The sequence below is a fragment of the Eptesicus fuscus genome, chromosome 11 (assembly GCF_027574615.1).
Source record: "Eptesicus fuscus isolate TK198812 chromosome 11, DD_ASM_mEF_20220401, whole genome shotgun sequence".
Classification (NCBI taxonomy): Eukaryota; Metazoa; Chordata; class Mammalia; order Chiroptera; family Vespertilionidae; genus Eptesicus; species Eptesicus fuscus.
In genome coordinates, this window is record NC_072483.1 from 8,909,201 (window position 1) to 8,927,166 (window position 17,966).

Here is a 17,966-nt window from a genome sequence, read left to right on the forward strand (position 1 = left end):
TATCACTTAGTAAGAAAAAACAATAAAGCATTTTCTACTTTTGGAGAGAAGAAAAAAAACTCCTTTTACTTCAGAAACACAAAGCCGGAATATCTCTGGATAACGACTAAGAGGTAAATTGAAATAAAATTAAAAGCAACATTTGCTAGTTCTCATTTATTTAAAATTCTCAGGCCTCTAATGGCAGTAGTCGCCAATTACATGAAATCTTTAATTTAAGGACTTACCCACTCTAAGCCATTTTCACTGAAAACACACTGCTTCATTAGAAAAAAAAAACATCTACCATATCCCAAGTATTTGTATAAGTGGCTGTGGCTATTGCAGTAAATAAAACAGACAAAATTCAAGTCCTCATAGAACTTACATTCTAGTGGGGGAGATAGACAATACACAGGGTCATCTCTAATACTTCTGAGATGGGAAAGGAATCAAGCATTCACCTATGTCACATAGAATAGCAAAAACTGTAAGGTTAAAAGTGTGGGTAAGACCCTAAAATTCCAGGTTAGAATTGTGGCTACATCCCTTACTATCTGTAATCACAGCAAAATCATTAAAACTTGCTGTGCAGTTTTCTCCTCTATAATGGAATTTACTTCAGAGTTAAGCGGATTGTGAGTTAATATAAAAATCACCTGGCACAGATAAGTACTAAATAAATGTTAGCCATTATTAGATCAACTGATCAACCTCTTTCAACTCACATCCTCATCTAGTTGATTCTATCATACCAGACTATGACCTCTCCTACCCCTGATATTTTTATTACGGAACATTTAAAACATAAATATAAATAGAGAGAATAGTATAATAAATCCTGTGTACTCAGAACCCAGGTGCATCAATTATCATCATGGTCAATCTTGTTTCACAGTTACCACTTTAACTCTCATCCCAATTGGTTTGAAGCTAATTGTAGAAAGCATATGATATCTTCTATACTAATAAAAGGGTAATATGCTAATTAGACCGGGTCAACCGGACATCTTCCAGACGTCCGACTTCATTCCAAACAAAGCCATGATGGTGGGGGCCGAGGCAGAAGTGATTAGGGGTGATCAGGCTGTCAGGGGAGCAAGCAGTTAGAGGCGAGATCAGGCTGGTGAGGGGGAGCAAGCAGTTAGGGGTGATCAGGCTGGCAGGGGAGGGCAGTTAAGGGGTGATCAGGGCGGCAGGGGAGGACAGTTGGAAGCGATTGGGCTGGCAGAGGAGCAGTTAGGCAGCGATCAGGCCGGAAGGCAGAGGCAGTTAGGGGCAATCAGGCCGGCAGGCAGGCAACCAGTTAGGAGTCAGCAGTCCCAGATTGTGAGAGGGATGTCTGACTGCTAGTTTAGGCCCGATCTGGCAGTCAGACATCCCCTGAGGGGGTCCCAGATTAGAGAGGGTGCAGGCCGGGCTGACGGACACCTCCCGTGCACAAATTTTATGCACCAGGCGACTAGTCGATATATATATATATATGCCTAAGCAACTGTTAAGACAGAACGACTGGAACGACCGGTTGCTATGACGCGCACTGCCCACTAGGGGGGAGACACGCAACACAGGAGCTGCCCCCTGGTGGTCAGTGAGCTCCCACAGCCAAAGCGCTACTCAGCCAGAAACCGGACTCACAGCTGGCAAGCGCAGCTGTGGGAGCCTCTCTAACCTCCGAGGCAGTGCTACCAAGCTGCGGCGGTGGTAGGCACAGCAGGGCCAGGATGAGCGGCAGTGGAGCTGTGTCCGGCCCCCGCTGGGGCTCCTCCCTGGCCGCCTGCCACTTAGACACTGCTACACACCTTAGGGGATGTCGGACTGCCAGGTTTCAGCCTGATCACGGCAGGCTAGGCACAAAGGATTGGGCAGAAACCCGGCAGAATCCAACATTCCACCAAGGGGTCCAGGATTGCGAGAGAGCACAGGCCAGGCTGTGGGACCCCACCTGTGCACGAATATGTGCACCAGGCCTCTAGTTTGTAAATAGTTTATTACTGTACCAGATTTTAAAAAATGCAAGTCTGTTTATATCCCCTTCTATGCTGTTAGTTTCCATTGACTTCCACATAAAACCCAAAATCCTGCCCGACCAACAGCTCAGTTGTTGAACATAGACCTATGAACCAGGAGGCCATGGTTCAATTCCTGAAGGCACATGCCTAGGTTGCAGGCTCTATCCTCAAAGGAAGGCGTGCAGGAGGCAGCCAAATCAATGATTCTCTTTCATCATTGATGTTTCTCTCTCTCTCTCCCTTTCCTTTCCCCTCTGAAATCAATAAAAAATATTTAAAAAAAAAAAACCCCATACCAAAGTCCTTAACATTTTCAGCACAGGATCATACAAGTTCTGGTTGCTGGCTACCTCTTAACCATCTCCTCTACCACTGCCTTGCTCAAACGGGTCCATTATTGGCCTGCTCTTCCTGCAACATAGGAGGTGCCAGTTTCCATGGCTGTGTACTGGCTCAGTACTTTACTGGGGATGGAGCCTGCAACCCAGTCATGTGCCCTTCACTAGAATCAAACTGGGGACCCTTTAGTCAGCAGGCCAACACTTTATCCACTGAGCCAAACCAGCTAGGGCTATAATGTTCTTTATATTCCACAAATGAGTGAGATCATGTGGTATTTTTCTTTCATTGACTGGCTTATTTCACTTCGCATAATGCTCTCCAGTTCCATCCATGTTGTTGCAGATGGTAAGAATTCCTTTTTTATAGCAACATAGTATTCCATTGTGTAGATGTACCACAGTTTTCTAATCCACTCATCTGCTGATGGGCACTTAGGCTGTTTCCAAATCTTAGCTATTGTAAATTGTGCTGCTATGAACATAGGGGTGCATATATCCTTTCTGATTGGTGTTTCTGATTTCTTGGGATATATTCCTAGAAGTGGTGTTACTGGGTCAAATGGCAGATCCATTTTTAAATATTTGAGGAAATGCCACACTGTGTTTCCACAGTGGCTGCTCCAGTCTGCACTCCCACCAGCAGTGAAGGAGGGTTCCTTTTTCTCCGCATTCTCTCCAGCACTTGCCGTTTGTTGATTTGTTGAAGATAGCCATTCTGACAGGTGTGTGATGGTACCTCATTGTTGTTTAGATTTGCATCGCTTGATGAGTAGTGACTTTGAGCATGTTTTTATATGTCTCTTGGCTTTCTGTATGTCCGCTTTCAAAAATTGTCATTTTTTGATTGGATTGTTTACCTTCCATTTGTTAAGTTGTATGAATTCCCTGTAAACTTCAGAAATTAAACCCTTATTGGAGATAACAATGGTAAATATGTTTTCCCATGCAGTGGGCTTTCTTGTTCTGTTGGTTTCTTTTGCTGTGCAGAAGCTTTTTATTCTGATGTAGTCCCATCTGTTTATTTTCTCCTTAGTTTCCATTGCCCTAGGAGCTGTTTCCATAAAGATATTGCTAAGACAAATGTCTGCTATTTTGGTGCCTATGGCTTTTTCTAAGAATTTTATGGTTTCCCACCTTACGTTTAAGTCCTTTATCCACTTTGAGTTTATTTTTGTGTATGGTGTAAGTTGGTGGTCTAATTTCATTTTTTTTGCATGTATCTCTCCAATTTTCCCAGCACCATATTTTGAAGACATTGTCTTGATTCCATTGTATGGTCTTGCCTCCTTTTTCAGATATTAATTGAGCATAATAGCTTGGATTGATTTTCGGGTTCTCTGTTCTGTTCCACTGGTCTATATGTCTGTTCCTGTGCCAGTACCAGGCAGTTTTGAGAACAGTGGCTTTGTAGTATAGCTTGATATCTGGTATTGTGACCCCTACAACATTGTTCTTCTTTTTCAAGATTGCTGCAGTTATTTGGGGTCTTTTTTAATTCCATATGATTTCTGGAGTTTGTTCTAGGTCTTTGAAGAATGCCATTGATATTTTAATGGGGATTGCATTGAATTTATAGATTGCTTTGGGTAGTTTGGACATTTTAATGATGTTGATTCTATCATTTCATTTCTTTTCTCTTTTAAAAATATATTTTATTGATTTTTTACAGAGATGAGGGGAGAAGGATGGAGAGTTAGAAATATCGATGAGAGAGAAACATCGATCAGCTGCCTCTTGCACACCCTCTACTGGGGATGTGCCCGCAACCAAGGTACATGCCCTAGACCAGAATCGAACCTGGGACCTCTCAGTCGGCAGGCTGATGCTCTATCCACTGAGCCAAACCAGTCGGGCTGATTCTATCATTTCATGAACATGGTATATTCTTCCATTTGTTAATGTCTCCCTCTATCTCTTTTTTCAGTGTCCTGAAATTTTCCAAGTACAGGTCCTTTATCTCCTGGGTTAAATTTATTCCTAGGTATCTTAATTTTTTTGTTGCAATGGTAAATGGAATTGCTTTTTTTAGTTTCTCTTTCTGTGAGTTCATTATTGGTGTATAGAAAAGCCATAGACTTCTGGGTGTTAATTTTGTATTCTGCTACAGTGCCGAATTCATTTATTAAGTCTAGCAGTTTTTTGATGGAGTCTTTGGGGTTTTCTATGTACAATATCATGTCATCTGCGAATAAGGACAGTTTTACTACTTCTTTAACAATTTGGATCCCTTTTATTTCTTCTTCTTGTCTGATCCTTATGGCTAGCACTTCCAGTACTACGTCAAACAGGAGTGGTGAGAGTGGGCATCACTGTCTTGTTGCTGTTCCTAGGGGAAATGGTTTTAGTTTTTGCCCATTGAGTATGATGCTGACTGTAGGTTTGTCATATATGGCTTTTATTATGTTGAGGTATGGTCCTTCTATTCCCCCTTTGCTGAGAGTTTTTATCAAGAAAGGGTGTTGGATTTTGTCAAATGCTTTTTCTGCATCAATGAATATGATTATATGGTTTTTATCTCTCAGTTTATTTATGTGGTACATCACATTTATTGATTTGCAGATACTGTAACATCCTTGCATCCCCAGCATAAGTCCCACTTGGTCATGGTATATGATCTTTCTAATGTAATTCTGGATTCGATTTGCTAGAATTTTGTTGAGGATTTTGGCGTCTATGTTCATGAGGGATATTGTCCTGTAATTCTCTTTCTTTGTATTGTCTTTATCTGGTTTTGGGATTAGGGTAATGCTGGCTTCATAGAAAGAGCTTGGAAGTGTTCCTTTCTCTTGAATTTTTTGGAATAGTCTAAGGAAGATAGGTTTTATTTCTTCTTTGAATGTTTGATAAAATCCTGCTGTGAAGCCGTCTGGTCCAGGGCTTTTGTTTGTTGAAAGTTTTTTGATTACTGCTTCAATTTCCTCTATAGATATCGGCCTATTCAAGTTTTTTTATTCCATGTGGTTGTGTTTTGGAAGGTCGTATTTTTTCTAGGAATATGTCCATTTCTTCTAGGGTGACCAGTTTGTTGGAATAGAATTGCTCATAATATTTTTTATGATTATTCGTATTTCTGTGGGGTCTGTTATTTTGCCTCTTTCGTTTTTGATTTTGTTTATTTGGGTCCTCGCTCTTTGTTTCTTGGTGAGCCTGGCTTGAGGTTCATCAATATTGTTTACCCTTTCAAAGAGCTAGCTCTGGGTTTCATATATATATTTGGTCTCCATGTCATTTATTTCCACTCTGATCTTTATTATTTCCTTCCTTCTGCTCACTCTGGGATTTTCTTGTTGCTCTCTTTCTAATTCTTCAAGTAGCAGAGTTACATGGTTTATTACCAGTTTTTCTTGTTTTTTGAGGTAGGCCAGTAACGCTATGAAATTCCTTCTTAGGACTGCTTTCACAGTGTCCCAAAAATTTTGGATTGTTGTGTTTTTATTGTCATTTGTTTCCAGGGTGTTTGTTAAAAATTTCTTTGATCTCTTTGGTAACCCACTCATTGTTTAAAAGTATGCTATTCATCCTCCAAGTGTTTAAATTTTTGTGATTGTTTTTATTGTAGTTGATTTGTAATTTTATGCCATTGTGATCTGAGAAGATGCTTGATATGATTTCTATCTTCTTGAATTTGGAGAGACTTTGCCTGTGTCCCAATATGTGATCTATCTTTGAAAATGTCCCATGTGCGCTTGAGAAGAATGTATATTCTGTAGTTTTGGGGTGGAGTGTTGTAAAGATGTTAAGTCCATCTGATCTAGTGAGTTGTTTAGGATTGCTGTTTTTTTGCTAATTTGTCTAGAGAATTTATCCAGTGATGGGGTATTAAAGTCTCCTACTATGATTGTATTGCTGTCAATCTCTCCCCTGATATCTTCCACAAGTTTTTTTATGTATTTGGGTGCTCCTGCATTGGGTACATATACGTTTTAACAGAGTTATATCCTCTTGTTGTATCGATCCCTTTAGAATTATGAAGTGGCCTGCCTTGTCTCTTGTATGGTCTTCACTCTGAGGTCTATTTTGTCAGATGTAAGTATTGCTAACCCGGCTTTTTTTCATTTCCATTTGCCTGAAGGATATTTTTCCATCCCTTCACTTTCAGTCTGTGTGGGTCTCCTGTAGACAGCATATAGATGGGTCATGTTTTCTTATCCATTCAGACACTTGATGTCTTTTGAATGGAGCATTTAATACATTTACATTTAATGTTATTATTGATAGGTACTTAGTTTGTAGGCATTTCTGTACTTTATGCCTGTTTTCCTTCCTCCCTTTCTATTCTTTTTCAGCATTCCTTTTAGCATTTCTTGCATTGCTGGCTTGGTAGTGATAAACTCCCTTAGCATTTTTTTTTTTTTTGTCCGCGAAGCTCCTGATTTCCCCTTCAATTTTGATTGATAAGTCTTGCTGGATAGCATATTCTTGCATTCCGTCATTTGCTTTGCATCACTTTGTATACTTCATTCCATTCCCTTCTAGCTTGGAGTGTTTCTGTTGAGAAATCATTTGATAATCTGATGGGGGATCCTTTGTAGGTAACTCTCTGTCTCTGTCTCGCAGCCTTTAATATTCTCTCTTTGCCATTAACATTTGCCATTGTAATTATGACGTGTCTTGGTGTGGGTCTTTTGGGATTCCCATTTGCTTGGGACTCTCTGTACTTGTGTGACTTTTTTCTTCCCCATATCAAGGAAGTTTTCTGTCATTATTTCTTCAAATAGATTCTCTAATCCTTGCTGCTCTTCTTGTCCTTCTGGAACCCCTATTATATGTATGTTACTTCATTTTGTGTTGTCCCAAAGCTGCCTTAGGCTCTCCTGCTTTTTAATTTTTCTCTCCATTTGGTGTTCAGATTGGGCTTGTTTCTCTACCTTATATTCTAACTCACTAATTCGGTGCTCAACTTCTTCTAGTCTACTGTTGAAACCTTTCATAGTGCTTTTGATTGTAGCTATATCACTTTTGATTTTTTTCTGATTTTTGCATAAGTTGTTGATTTTGTCATCCACTCAGATTATGAACTGTATGACCATTACGCTGAATTCTTTTCCTGTCACATTGCATGCCTGTTTCACTTATTTCCTTTCTTGGCGATTCCTCTTTTTCTTTCCTTTGGGGATTGTTTTGTTGCCTCCCCATTCTAACTATCACTAGAAGGTCCAAACACCAAGTTGCGGGGGACTGAGCCATGTGCAGTGGGAGCATCATGACAACCGAGTGTCACTGAAGAGCTCCGACAGCAAGGCGTGTGGCTGCTGTGGGTTGGTGGGAGCCACACACACTGAGAATCAGTCACCAGCGCTCAGTGCAGCCTCATGTGTGCACCTTCAATTAGGGACCCCACATGTGTCATGGTGATAAAAAAAAGTCCCTGCAGGCGTGCACCTACAATCAGAGTCCTATAGCATGCGCCAGGAATCAGAGACCCCGTGTGCACGCGCTGAGAATCAAGTATTGGAGTCTCTGTCGCTTGGTGTGGTCTTGTGCTGAGAATCAAGGTCCCCGTGTGCCTGTGTGCCAAGAATTGGAGTCACAGGAGCCCAGAGTGAGTGCACTGAGAATCAAGGATCACGTGCACGCACAATGAGAAACAGAGTCCCTGTTTGTGTGCGCCAAGAATCAAGTCACTGGTGCTCATTTCTGTCTCTCGTGTGGAGAATCAGGTTCCCTAGTCTGCTTGGGGGGCCAGGGTGCACAGTTGCCCTGTGTGTGGTGGGGAGGCCCACACCTGCGCCATGGGAAACAGACTCCTGTGTGTGCGCCGAGTCAAAATCAGGCAGCAGAGCCGCCCAGTGTCGGCAGGAGGCCCACTCCTGTGCCACAGGAAACAGACTCCCATGTGTGCGCAAGTCCAGAGTCAAAGTTAATTCACACAGCCACCCTGTTTCAGCAGGAGGCCTGCTTGCATGGAGTGGGTCTGGCAGGTCCTATGCTGCTGCAGCGGGCCAGCAGGTGGGCTCCGTGACTCACAGAAATCTGTGGCCAGGATGTCTGGAGTCTTGGTGTCCATGGCTCTGCAGTTGTGATTGCAGGTCTTTGTCCCGAGTGGTTGTAAGGTCATGGCTTATGTCTGAGACCAGATTGGGTGTTGGTGAGGTTAGGATCCAAGTCACAAACAGTCCTGTTCTTCAAGATGGCGTGGTCTCTGTGCCCATGCTGGCCACCCCAGCGTGTCCGCGGTGGCAGTGGGGTTTTGCAATCCAAGACTGCCCAGTCTGGCAGCCCCCTGGAAGACCCGCAGGATCTAACTGTCCCTAGCTCTCTCTCTCTCTCTCACACACACACACGTCCACACACTCGTCTATTGCTCCCTCACTCTCTCACACATTCTCCCTCCCTGCTTTCTTGCGGGTCGTGATCTTTTTTCCAGTGCCTCTGAATATTTAATCATGATCCTGTTAGGAGCATTGCTCAGGCATATCAAACTAGACCCGTGCCAATTTAACACCTTTTTCCATTACAAATTTGTTCTCCCTTCTACATCCCATCTGTTGTATATCATTCAAATCTGACATTCTTTCCAGATACGCCTGTAGCTAACACATCCCTATCCAATTGGTCATTTACTTTTACTATGTCTACTTATAAGATGTTCCCCAAATTTGATCTTCCACTCACTGCCAATATTTTAGTTCAGGCCTCCATTATTTTCACTTGGATTACTGCAATAACCTGGTCTCTGGGTACTCAGTCTCTATTTATAATACTTTGTGTATCCTTGCTCATAAAACCATTTTCTAAAACATAAATTTAATCACCTCACTTCACTTGTTAAAAGTAAATTGGCTATTAAAAGAACCTAAAAAAGTGAAAATAATTAAATGACAACAAAATAAAAATCAACTTATTTCTTAACAATATGATTAAAAAATATATGGAAATGACTGGATAATAAAAGTGATAATGTTTCTCAAAACGTTTTGTGTGTGTGTTTTTGTTTTTTTTTAAAATGTAAAACCATTTAATTCTAAATCAAATCACTTACAAAACAGTGAAAATTAGCAACTAGTCAAAGTGTGGCACTGTACATGGTGTCCTTTTCTGTCTGTGGCTGGGACCTGGTCCTGATCCACACAGGCAGCAGGAGTAGTAGAGACTAAGAACATGGAGAACACACACAAAAGAAAGGAAAACTGCCTTGGCAGGGGGCAAGGTGGTGAGCCTGCAGAGGGTTGGTGGGAAGGGGGCTCTCTTTCAGGGCTGGGCCAGCAGTCCCAAATCGGCTTTTCTGCCCCAGCTCCTGGCAGAGGATGCGTGGGGACCTATAAGGTTAAAATTAAAGGGTAGGTAGCCAACCTGGCTTTGCTAATTGGTTCCTAGGATACCTTTCTTGGTAGAGCTCATCTGGGCTCACTTCCTTTGATTCCAAGTGATTATAGCTTTTTAAATCCTCACCTGTGGATATGTTTTTATTGATTTTAGAGACAGAGAAAGGGAGAGAGAGGGGGGGAAACATTGATGTGAGAGAGAAACATCGATTTGTTGCCTCTCATACACATCCTGATCAGGGAACGAACTTGCAACCTGGGTATATGCTCTGACTGGGAATCAAACCCGAAACCTTTGGATCTACGGGATGATGCTCCAACCAATCCACCCAGCCAGGCCTCTGAAAGTGTTTTTAAAAAGGGTAATAAACCATGCAATAAAAAGTTATATTAATTATATAATACTTGATTCAGCGTAGTCAGAGCTATAATGCTTGGCACAGGGTTAATATAGCTCATGCAAAAAATATGAATGAATGAACTGGACAAATTGTTTCACTATTCCCTCAACATATTCTGTTGTTTAATTAAATGAAGGGTCAGGTGATAATTTTGTAATCATATTTGAGAAAAGAGTTTTTAGTAATTTTAATATTTCTTAAAAAAAAGAAGAAGAAGAAGATACTGAAACAGGAGCCTTACCTTGCAAAAACCCTGTCCTTATTTGCTTTTTCTTTGCCATACTGAACTGACTGGACTTCAGTTCTCCCGCTGAAATACATAAATATGCACAATAAAATATTGAAGAGAATTATAAAATAACACACAACATGATTATATTACAATCTCTTAAGAGACAAGGTATTTCTAGCAGAGAAAAGAAAGCAAATGATATGAATGACTGGACTACATTCTAGTTCTAGCTGAATGTATGAAACTTAATTAAGTTCTCCCATTAATGAACAAAAATGTATTCCACAGACACTTTCTTACTTGGGAGTAAATGTGAAAGAAATAATTTTGCATGAGAGAAATTCCTTCTCTGCTATGCCCTGTAAAAGTACTCCCTCTAGACTGAGATAGGCTGCTGTGTCTCAGCTCATCTAAGCCCTGCCCTTACCCTAGAGGCCTGTGGTTAGGTGGTGTCTCTACTACTACATAATGAAGGGCCTAAAACATGGACATCTTGAAGAACAGCTCTTTCCTTATGCAAGCTTTTCCTCCTTGTCTACTGGTAATGGTTACAGATAAAAAGACTGGTTACATTGTGGTCAACCAAAGAACTTGTATGCATATATGCATAACCCATGGACACAGACAATAGGGTGGTGAAGGCCTAGGGCAGGGGCAGGCTAAGATTGGGGGAGGTGGGGGACCTATGAAATACTTTCAACAATAAAGATTAAAAAAAAAAAAAAAAAAGACTGGTTACATCCTCACATCCTTTCATGTCCAGACACAAAAAATTCCAGATTTTTGTATATAGAAAGAAACTAAGAACAGAAATATGATTTGGAGTTGAGCACTATAGAGGATTTTTCGTGAAGCTGATTTGCCTAGCAAGTACAATGTTTATGCACAGGAATTGACCCTCCATTATGATACTCCAATGTTTCCAGACCAAATTTGTTAATAAAAACTTGGTTCTCAGAGAATTTGTTATTTGACACATCACATTTAACTGTGAATGTACATAAATGTCTAATTTATCAAATGTAAACATTTACATATGCAGATATCTAATACATATAAAAGCAGCCATATGGGTTTCCAAAGCTAAGCAATTTTAAGATCATCTTTTATGGGTGAGTATAGCTAAATGTAAATAGAATGGCATGTCTGTTGAAGCTTTAATGGGAACGTTAGAAATGTTACTATGATTTTTAAATTTAGATAAGTTGAAGTTTAAGAAATTATATTTCCTTTAAGAAATGATCGAACTTGCAACCTTTAAGAAGAAACTATAATTTCTTAAACTTCAACTTATCTAAATTTAAAGGAGTGGGCTTAAGCCATCAGTCGGACATCTTTAGCACTGCTGTGTTGGCGGGAAAGGTTGCTGCCACCACTGCTGCTCTTGCCAGCCGTGAGCCTGTCTTCTGGCTGAGTGGCACTCCCCCTGTGAGAGTGCACTGACCACCAGGGGGCCGCTCCTGAATTGAGTGTCTGCCCCTGGTGGTCAGGGCACATAGCAACCGGTTGTTCCATTTTGGTCAACTTGCATATTAGCCTTTTATTATATAGGACTAGAGGCCCGGTGCGTGAAAATTCATGCATTGGAGTGGGGGGGGGGTCCCTCAGCCCTGGCGATCAGGGGAAGGTGATGCCCCATCACACCTCTGCTGCTGCCACTGCCGGCAGCGCAAGCCTCGGCTGGCCCTGGTTACCTGACCCTCGGGCAGCCCTGGGCAGCCACAATCTGAGGCTTGCCTGCATCTTGGGCTGGCCCTGGGTGGCTGGGCACCATCCGAGGCTTGCCTGCACCTCGGGCCAGCCCTGGGCAGCTGGGCAGCAGGCAACCAAAGCTTGCCTGCACCTCGGGCATTGGCTGGGCAGCTGCCATCTGAGGCTTCCCTGCATCTCAGGCCAGCCCTGGGAGGCTGAGGGGACTGGGGGACTCCAGAGGCAGGCGCGCGGGGTGGGCCCGGCCTTTCTGTACGCCTGCCGCCCCGGTATGGCTGAGGGGACTGGGCGCCGCCATCTTGTGGCTGTGGGCACTGCCATCTTTGAGGGCATGACAGTCAATTAGCATATTCCCTCCTTATTGGCTGTGGGCACCGCCGTCTTTGAGGGTGGGGCAATCAATTAGCATATTCCCTCCTTATTAGCTGTGGGCGCCACCATCTTTGCAATGGTGTGAGGGTCAATTAGTATATTCCCTCTTTATTAGATAGGATACTTAGTGTTCATGAATTAGTTTTATATTTAAAGGGTTTAATCTTCATTCTTAGTTCTTTTTGCCAGATACTCCTTGATTTATTTTAATTATTTATTGATTTTAGAGAGAGAGGAAAAGAAAGAGGGAGGGAGTGAGGCAGAGAAGAAGGAAGGAAGATAGTTAAGGAGAAAAACATCAATTTATTGTTCCATTTATTTACGCATTCATTGGTTGATTTTGGTATATACCCTGACTGGGGATTGAACCACAACCATGGCATATTGGGATAACACTCTAACCAACCTACACAGCCATGGCGAGTTCATGAGCTATTTTTTGTTAATCCTCACCCAAGGATACATTTTTCCATTGATTTTTTTTAGAGAGTGGAAGGGAGGGACAAGACAGAGAGAGAAACATCAATGTGAGAGAGACACATTGATTGGTTGCCTCCTGCATGTGCCACTACCAGGGTGGGGATGGAGCCTGCAATTGAGGTAAGTGTCCTTGACTGGAAAGTGAACCTGGGAACCTTCAGTCCGAGGGCTGAAGCTCTATCCACTGAGTCAAACCAGCTAGGGTTCATGAGCTATTTTAATTTACCTCTTGAATAGCTCAATTTTACTATTAAATATTTTCAAAGTATATTTTTATTGATTTCAGAGAGAAAGGGACAGGGAGAGATAGAAACAACAATGATGAGAGAGAATCATTGACTGGCTGCGTCCTGCAAGACCCCTACTGGGGATAGAGCCCAAAACCGGGACTCTTAATCACTGAGCCATGCTGGCTGGGCACCATTAAATGTTTTTTAAAAATGGGTTCAGAAATGTTATGTTCTGTGAGGATTTTTATTTTTGTTAATGTCTAAATTTCAATGGCAACCTCGCTAAGTAAAATATTTTTTTTGGTCATATTTTCCCCCTTTCAGACATGGTAGACAAGCTATATATGAACCTCAAAAAAAGTTTCTGCATGCCCCACATTGGGGATCGAGCCTGCAACCTGGGCATATGCCCTGACTGGGAATTAAACCTGTGACCACTTGGTGCATAGGACAATGCTCAACAACTGAGACATACTAGCCAGGGCTGGATAAAAGCTTTGTCACTGAATAGTTAAAAACTAGAGGCCCAGTCCACGAAATTCGTGAACAGGGAAGGGGGCATTGGGGGAGGGGGTATGTGTCCCTCAGCCCAGCCTGCACCCTCTCCAAACTGAGACTCTCTCACAATACAGGACTGCTGGCTCCCAAATGCTCACCTGCCTGCCCTCCTGATTGTCCCTAACCACTTCTGCCTGCCAGCCTGATCACCCCCTAACTACTCCCCTGCCAGCCTGGTTGATGCCTAACTACTCCCATATCAGCCTGATTGCCTCTAACTGCCCTCCCCTGCAGGCATGGTCCCTGACCCCACTGCTCTCCCCTGCAGGCCCGGGTCCCCCCCAACTGCCCTTCCCTGCAGGCCCAGACACCCCCCAACTTCCCTCCTCTGCCGGCCTGGTCACCCCCAACTTCCCTCCCTTGCAGGCCTGGTCCCTCTAAACTGCCCTCCCCTGCTGGCCATCTTGTGTCCACATGGGGCAGCCATCTTTGACCACATGGGGGCAGCCATCTTGTGTGTTGGAGTGATGGTCAATTTGCATATTACTCTTTTATTAGACAGGATATTTAATCCAAACTGATAAATCTCTAGCAAGACTATTCAGGAAGAAAAGAGAAGAAACATATTATCAATATCAAGAATGACAGAAATGACATTCCTACAGATTCTAGAGATATAAAGGTAACAGGGAAATATTATAAATTTTATGTCAAAAAATTCAACAACTTAGATGAAATAAATACATTTCTTGAAATACACCTACTAATGCTTGTTCAGGAAGAGAAATCCTGAATTGCTTTGTAGCTAATAAAGTATTTTCATGTGTCATTCAAAAGCTTCCTGTAAATAAAACTTCTGCCCAACATGGATTAATTGGTAAATTCTTTCAAACATTTCAAAAGAAAATAATACCATTACTACAGAAAGTCTTCTAGAAAGTTGAAAATGAGAAAATACTAGTACTTCCCAACGTATTTAATTTTTCCCAACTCATTTAATGAGGCCAAAAACCTAACACCAAAACCTGACAATGACATTATTAGAAAACTACAAAATAATATCCCTCATGAACATGAATGCAAAAATTCTAAATAAAACTTTAGCAAAGTGAATAAAATAAAGAAAGGGTAAAAGATGATGACAAAGTAAGGTTTATCACTGAAATGCAGGGAAAGTTTAAGACATGAAAAATCATTGTCACTCATCATATAAAGAAACTTAAAAAAAGCCTTTGCTTCTAAAAGAAAAAAAATAAAATGAAAAAGAAAAAAAAACAACTAAAAAGAGAAAATTAAAAAAAAACTAAGTTGGAGGAATAATACTACTGATTTTAAAACTTATTAGATATAAGACCAAAAACAAGTCTATAAAAATCTGAATTGTTGATTTTCAACAAAGGTGCAAAAGCCAAGTCAATGGAAAAATGGACAATCTTTTCAATAAATTGTGCTGGGACAACTGGATGTCCATATGCAATAACAAAAACAAACAAAAGCCTAACAAAATCAATCCATACTTCCCACCATATACAAAAATTATTTCAAATGAATCATAGACCTAAATGTTAAGAGCTAAAACTACAAAACACATAGAAGAAAACAGGAATGAATCTTTGTGACCTGGGGTTAGGCAAAGATTTCTTATATAGAAACCAAAAGAAAAATCCATAAAAGAACAAATTGGCTACTTTAACTTCATCAAAATTATGTGTTCTTTAAAAGACACTAGTAAAATGAAAAGATAACAACAAATGTTGGTGAGAATATATTGAGTGGAAATCTCATACATTGCTGCTGGGTACATACAATGGTACAAACTCCTTTAAAAAAAATGACTGGCAATTTTTGCAAAGTTAAATATTTACATACCACATGATCTGGGCATTCCACTGTTAGGTATTTAATCAAGAGAAACTGAAGCAAACATTTCACATGAATATTCACAGTCGTGTTAGTAATAGCCCAAACTCGGAAACAACCCAAATGGGGAAACAAACCACTTGATATCCATAATCAAGTGAATGGATAAAAAAATTATAGTATATCTATACAATGGAATACTACTCCACAATAAAAAGAAATGAGCCATCAATACATGTAACAACACAAATACATTTTAGAATATCTATGCTTAGTAAAAGAAGCCAGACTAAAATACAAACATGCAATATACATGCTTAAACTGACATAAAACCTTAGAAAAACAAACCATTTATATATATTTATATATAAAATATATTGTTGGTTTCATGGGGATATAAAAGAGTGGGAGAAAGGAATTATAAGAGGGTTTGCGGAAACATTTTGGGTAGATATGCTTGCGATCGTGAGTGGTGATGGATTCATGGATATGTATCTCCAAATATCAATTTTAAAACTTTAAATATAGTAGCTTACTGTATATCAATTACATCTTAATAAGGCTGTTTAGAAATGCAAAACCTGCTAGTAATAGGCCCATATTCCCCCAAGGGCAGTAATAGGCTGAAGGGCAGGTGTTGCTCTTCTCCCCACCAATATTTTCTTTTTTAAACTAATTTCTTTTGCTTCTTCATTTAAAAAAAAAAAAAAAATCAATATCCATGTAGAAATTTCATTCTGTTTCAGTGATGATTTTTCTCCAAACTATTTAAACTCTCTTTTGTATTTGTAGTCATCATGATTAGATTTTGTTTGCTGTGGTATAGTTTGGGTAAATTCCTTGATTTTTTTTCTCATCTGAGACCTGTTTGAATTATAGTGGAAGGCTGTTTACTACAATCTATTCATTTCTTTGCTGCTAAGTAAAATGGTGTGTGCATTATTTATATTTATACTAGAGGCCTATGCACAAAATTCATGCAAGAGTAGACCTTCCTTCCCCCAGCTGTTGGCACCGGCTTCCCTCTGGTACCCAGGACCTGGACTTCCCTCACAGCCCTGGCTTTGTGCGGAAGGTCATCCAGTCTAATTAGCATTTTATGCTTTTATTATTATAGATTGTATTTTCAAGGACAGAGGAAGATTAAAGATAAGTATAGTCCTTGTACAATAACTCTGGGGGATGCTTAATTAGGAATGAAGTTTATTGAGACCATTATGGTTTAGAGATTTCTTTTGTCTTTGCTGAGGAATAGTACCAATATATAATGTTTAGTAAAATTTTCCTTGACTTTCACCTTTGATCTAACACTCACTCTCTCTATTTACCTTTGAATTTGCAAGTACCACTGCCTTAGTTTGTTCAATATTGCTTTTAGGAAGGTGAGCTAGGAGTCAAACATGACACCAAGCCACTTAAAAATCTGCTGTGCCTGAAAAAATAAAGTTTTTATTGATTTTAAAGAGGGAAAAAGAGAGAGAAACATTGATCAGTTGCCTCCTGCACCGCCTCCTATTGGGCATCGAGTCTGCAACCCAGGCAGGTACCCTGACCTCTTGGAGCATGAACGATGTTAAAACTTTCCCAATTCTGTTTGTGTTGCTACTGAATCTTTTTGGGGAGGGGAAGGCATGCATTTTAAATAAAATAACCTGTTAGAGGCCTTATGCTCTTATTTTTTTCTAATTAGCTATCCCCCAAAGATTGTTGCCTTCAGGAAAAAAATAAAAGCTATCACAAATAAAAAATACAACAATATTAGGAAAAGGACCTAGGGCTACTTTTCAGTTATTAAATCTGATTTTGTATAACAGCTGTTTTGAACTCTTTACAATAAAGGGTTTGAGAACTCAGACATAAAATAAGCAAAGTATTATACTAAGCTTATGCAGAAAACAACTTACAAATACATGGTGTCTTGGAAAAAAGTTTTCTTGTAAATGTTTAATAAAAACACAATAGAAATTATAACAGTTCTAGAATATAAATAATTAAATATCAATGATTTACTATAGGAATTAATGAAATGAAATAAAGTCAAAGAAACAGGTTTCTCACAAGAACCTACAGAACTTTTTGTTGATAATAGTCATGGAGATTTTGATTCTGTAGGTATGTGTAAGTAACAACAATTCTATGGTTCAATAAACTATACCTTTAATTTAAAGGGAGGAAAAATCTAGCAATGCAGTATTAATGCAAAAGCAATACTTACCAGTACCGGAATTTTGAACCTAATGTAAAATAATGTGCAAAAAAATTCTTCTGAGGTGGAAGTGGTCTGTCCAAACGGAAGAATGTGTGATGTTCTACACATGCTTTCCACAAATTTTTGCATGCTCTATAGTTCACCATATTAAATCCCAATAAGGTTTCTCTGGATTCATGCTGTAATAAATAAAAAGTAGAAAATAACAGGAATATATCAAGATCTAATTCTACATTTACTTTTTATAGGTAAACTAGAAGCCTGGTACAGAAAATTCGTGCACAGGGGGGTGGCTTGGATCCCCTCAGCCCAGCCTACACCCTCTAGAATCTGGGACCCCTTGAGGGATGTCCGACTGCCGGTTTAGGCCCGATCC

General features: G+C 40.4%; 1 protein-coding gene across 1 annotated transcript in view; it reads right to left on the reverse strand.

Annotated features, from left to right (window-relative positions):
- Positions 1-17,966, reverse strand: part of PTPN4 (protein tyrosine phosphatase non-receptor type 4) — a 246,720-nt gene that overhangs the window by 75,094 nt on the left and 153,660 nt on the right. Inside the window, exons 13-14 of the mRNA XM_054723364.1 lie at positions 17,597-17,769; positions 10,240-10,308 (exon numbers count right to left, since the gene is read on the reverse strand). Coding sequence (XP_054579339.1) covers positions 10,240-10,308; positions 17,597-17,769 — 242 coding nt within the window. The remainder of the gene's footprint in view (positions 1-10,239; positions 10,309-17,596; positions 17,770-17,966) is intronic.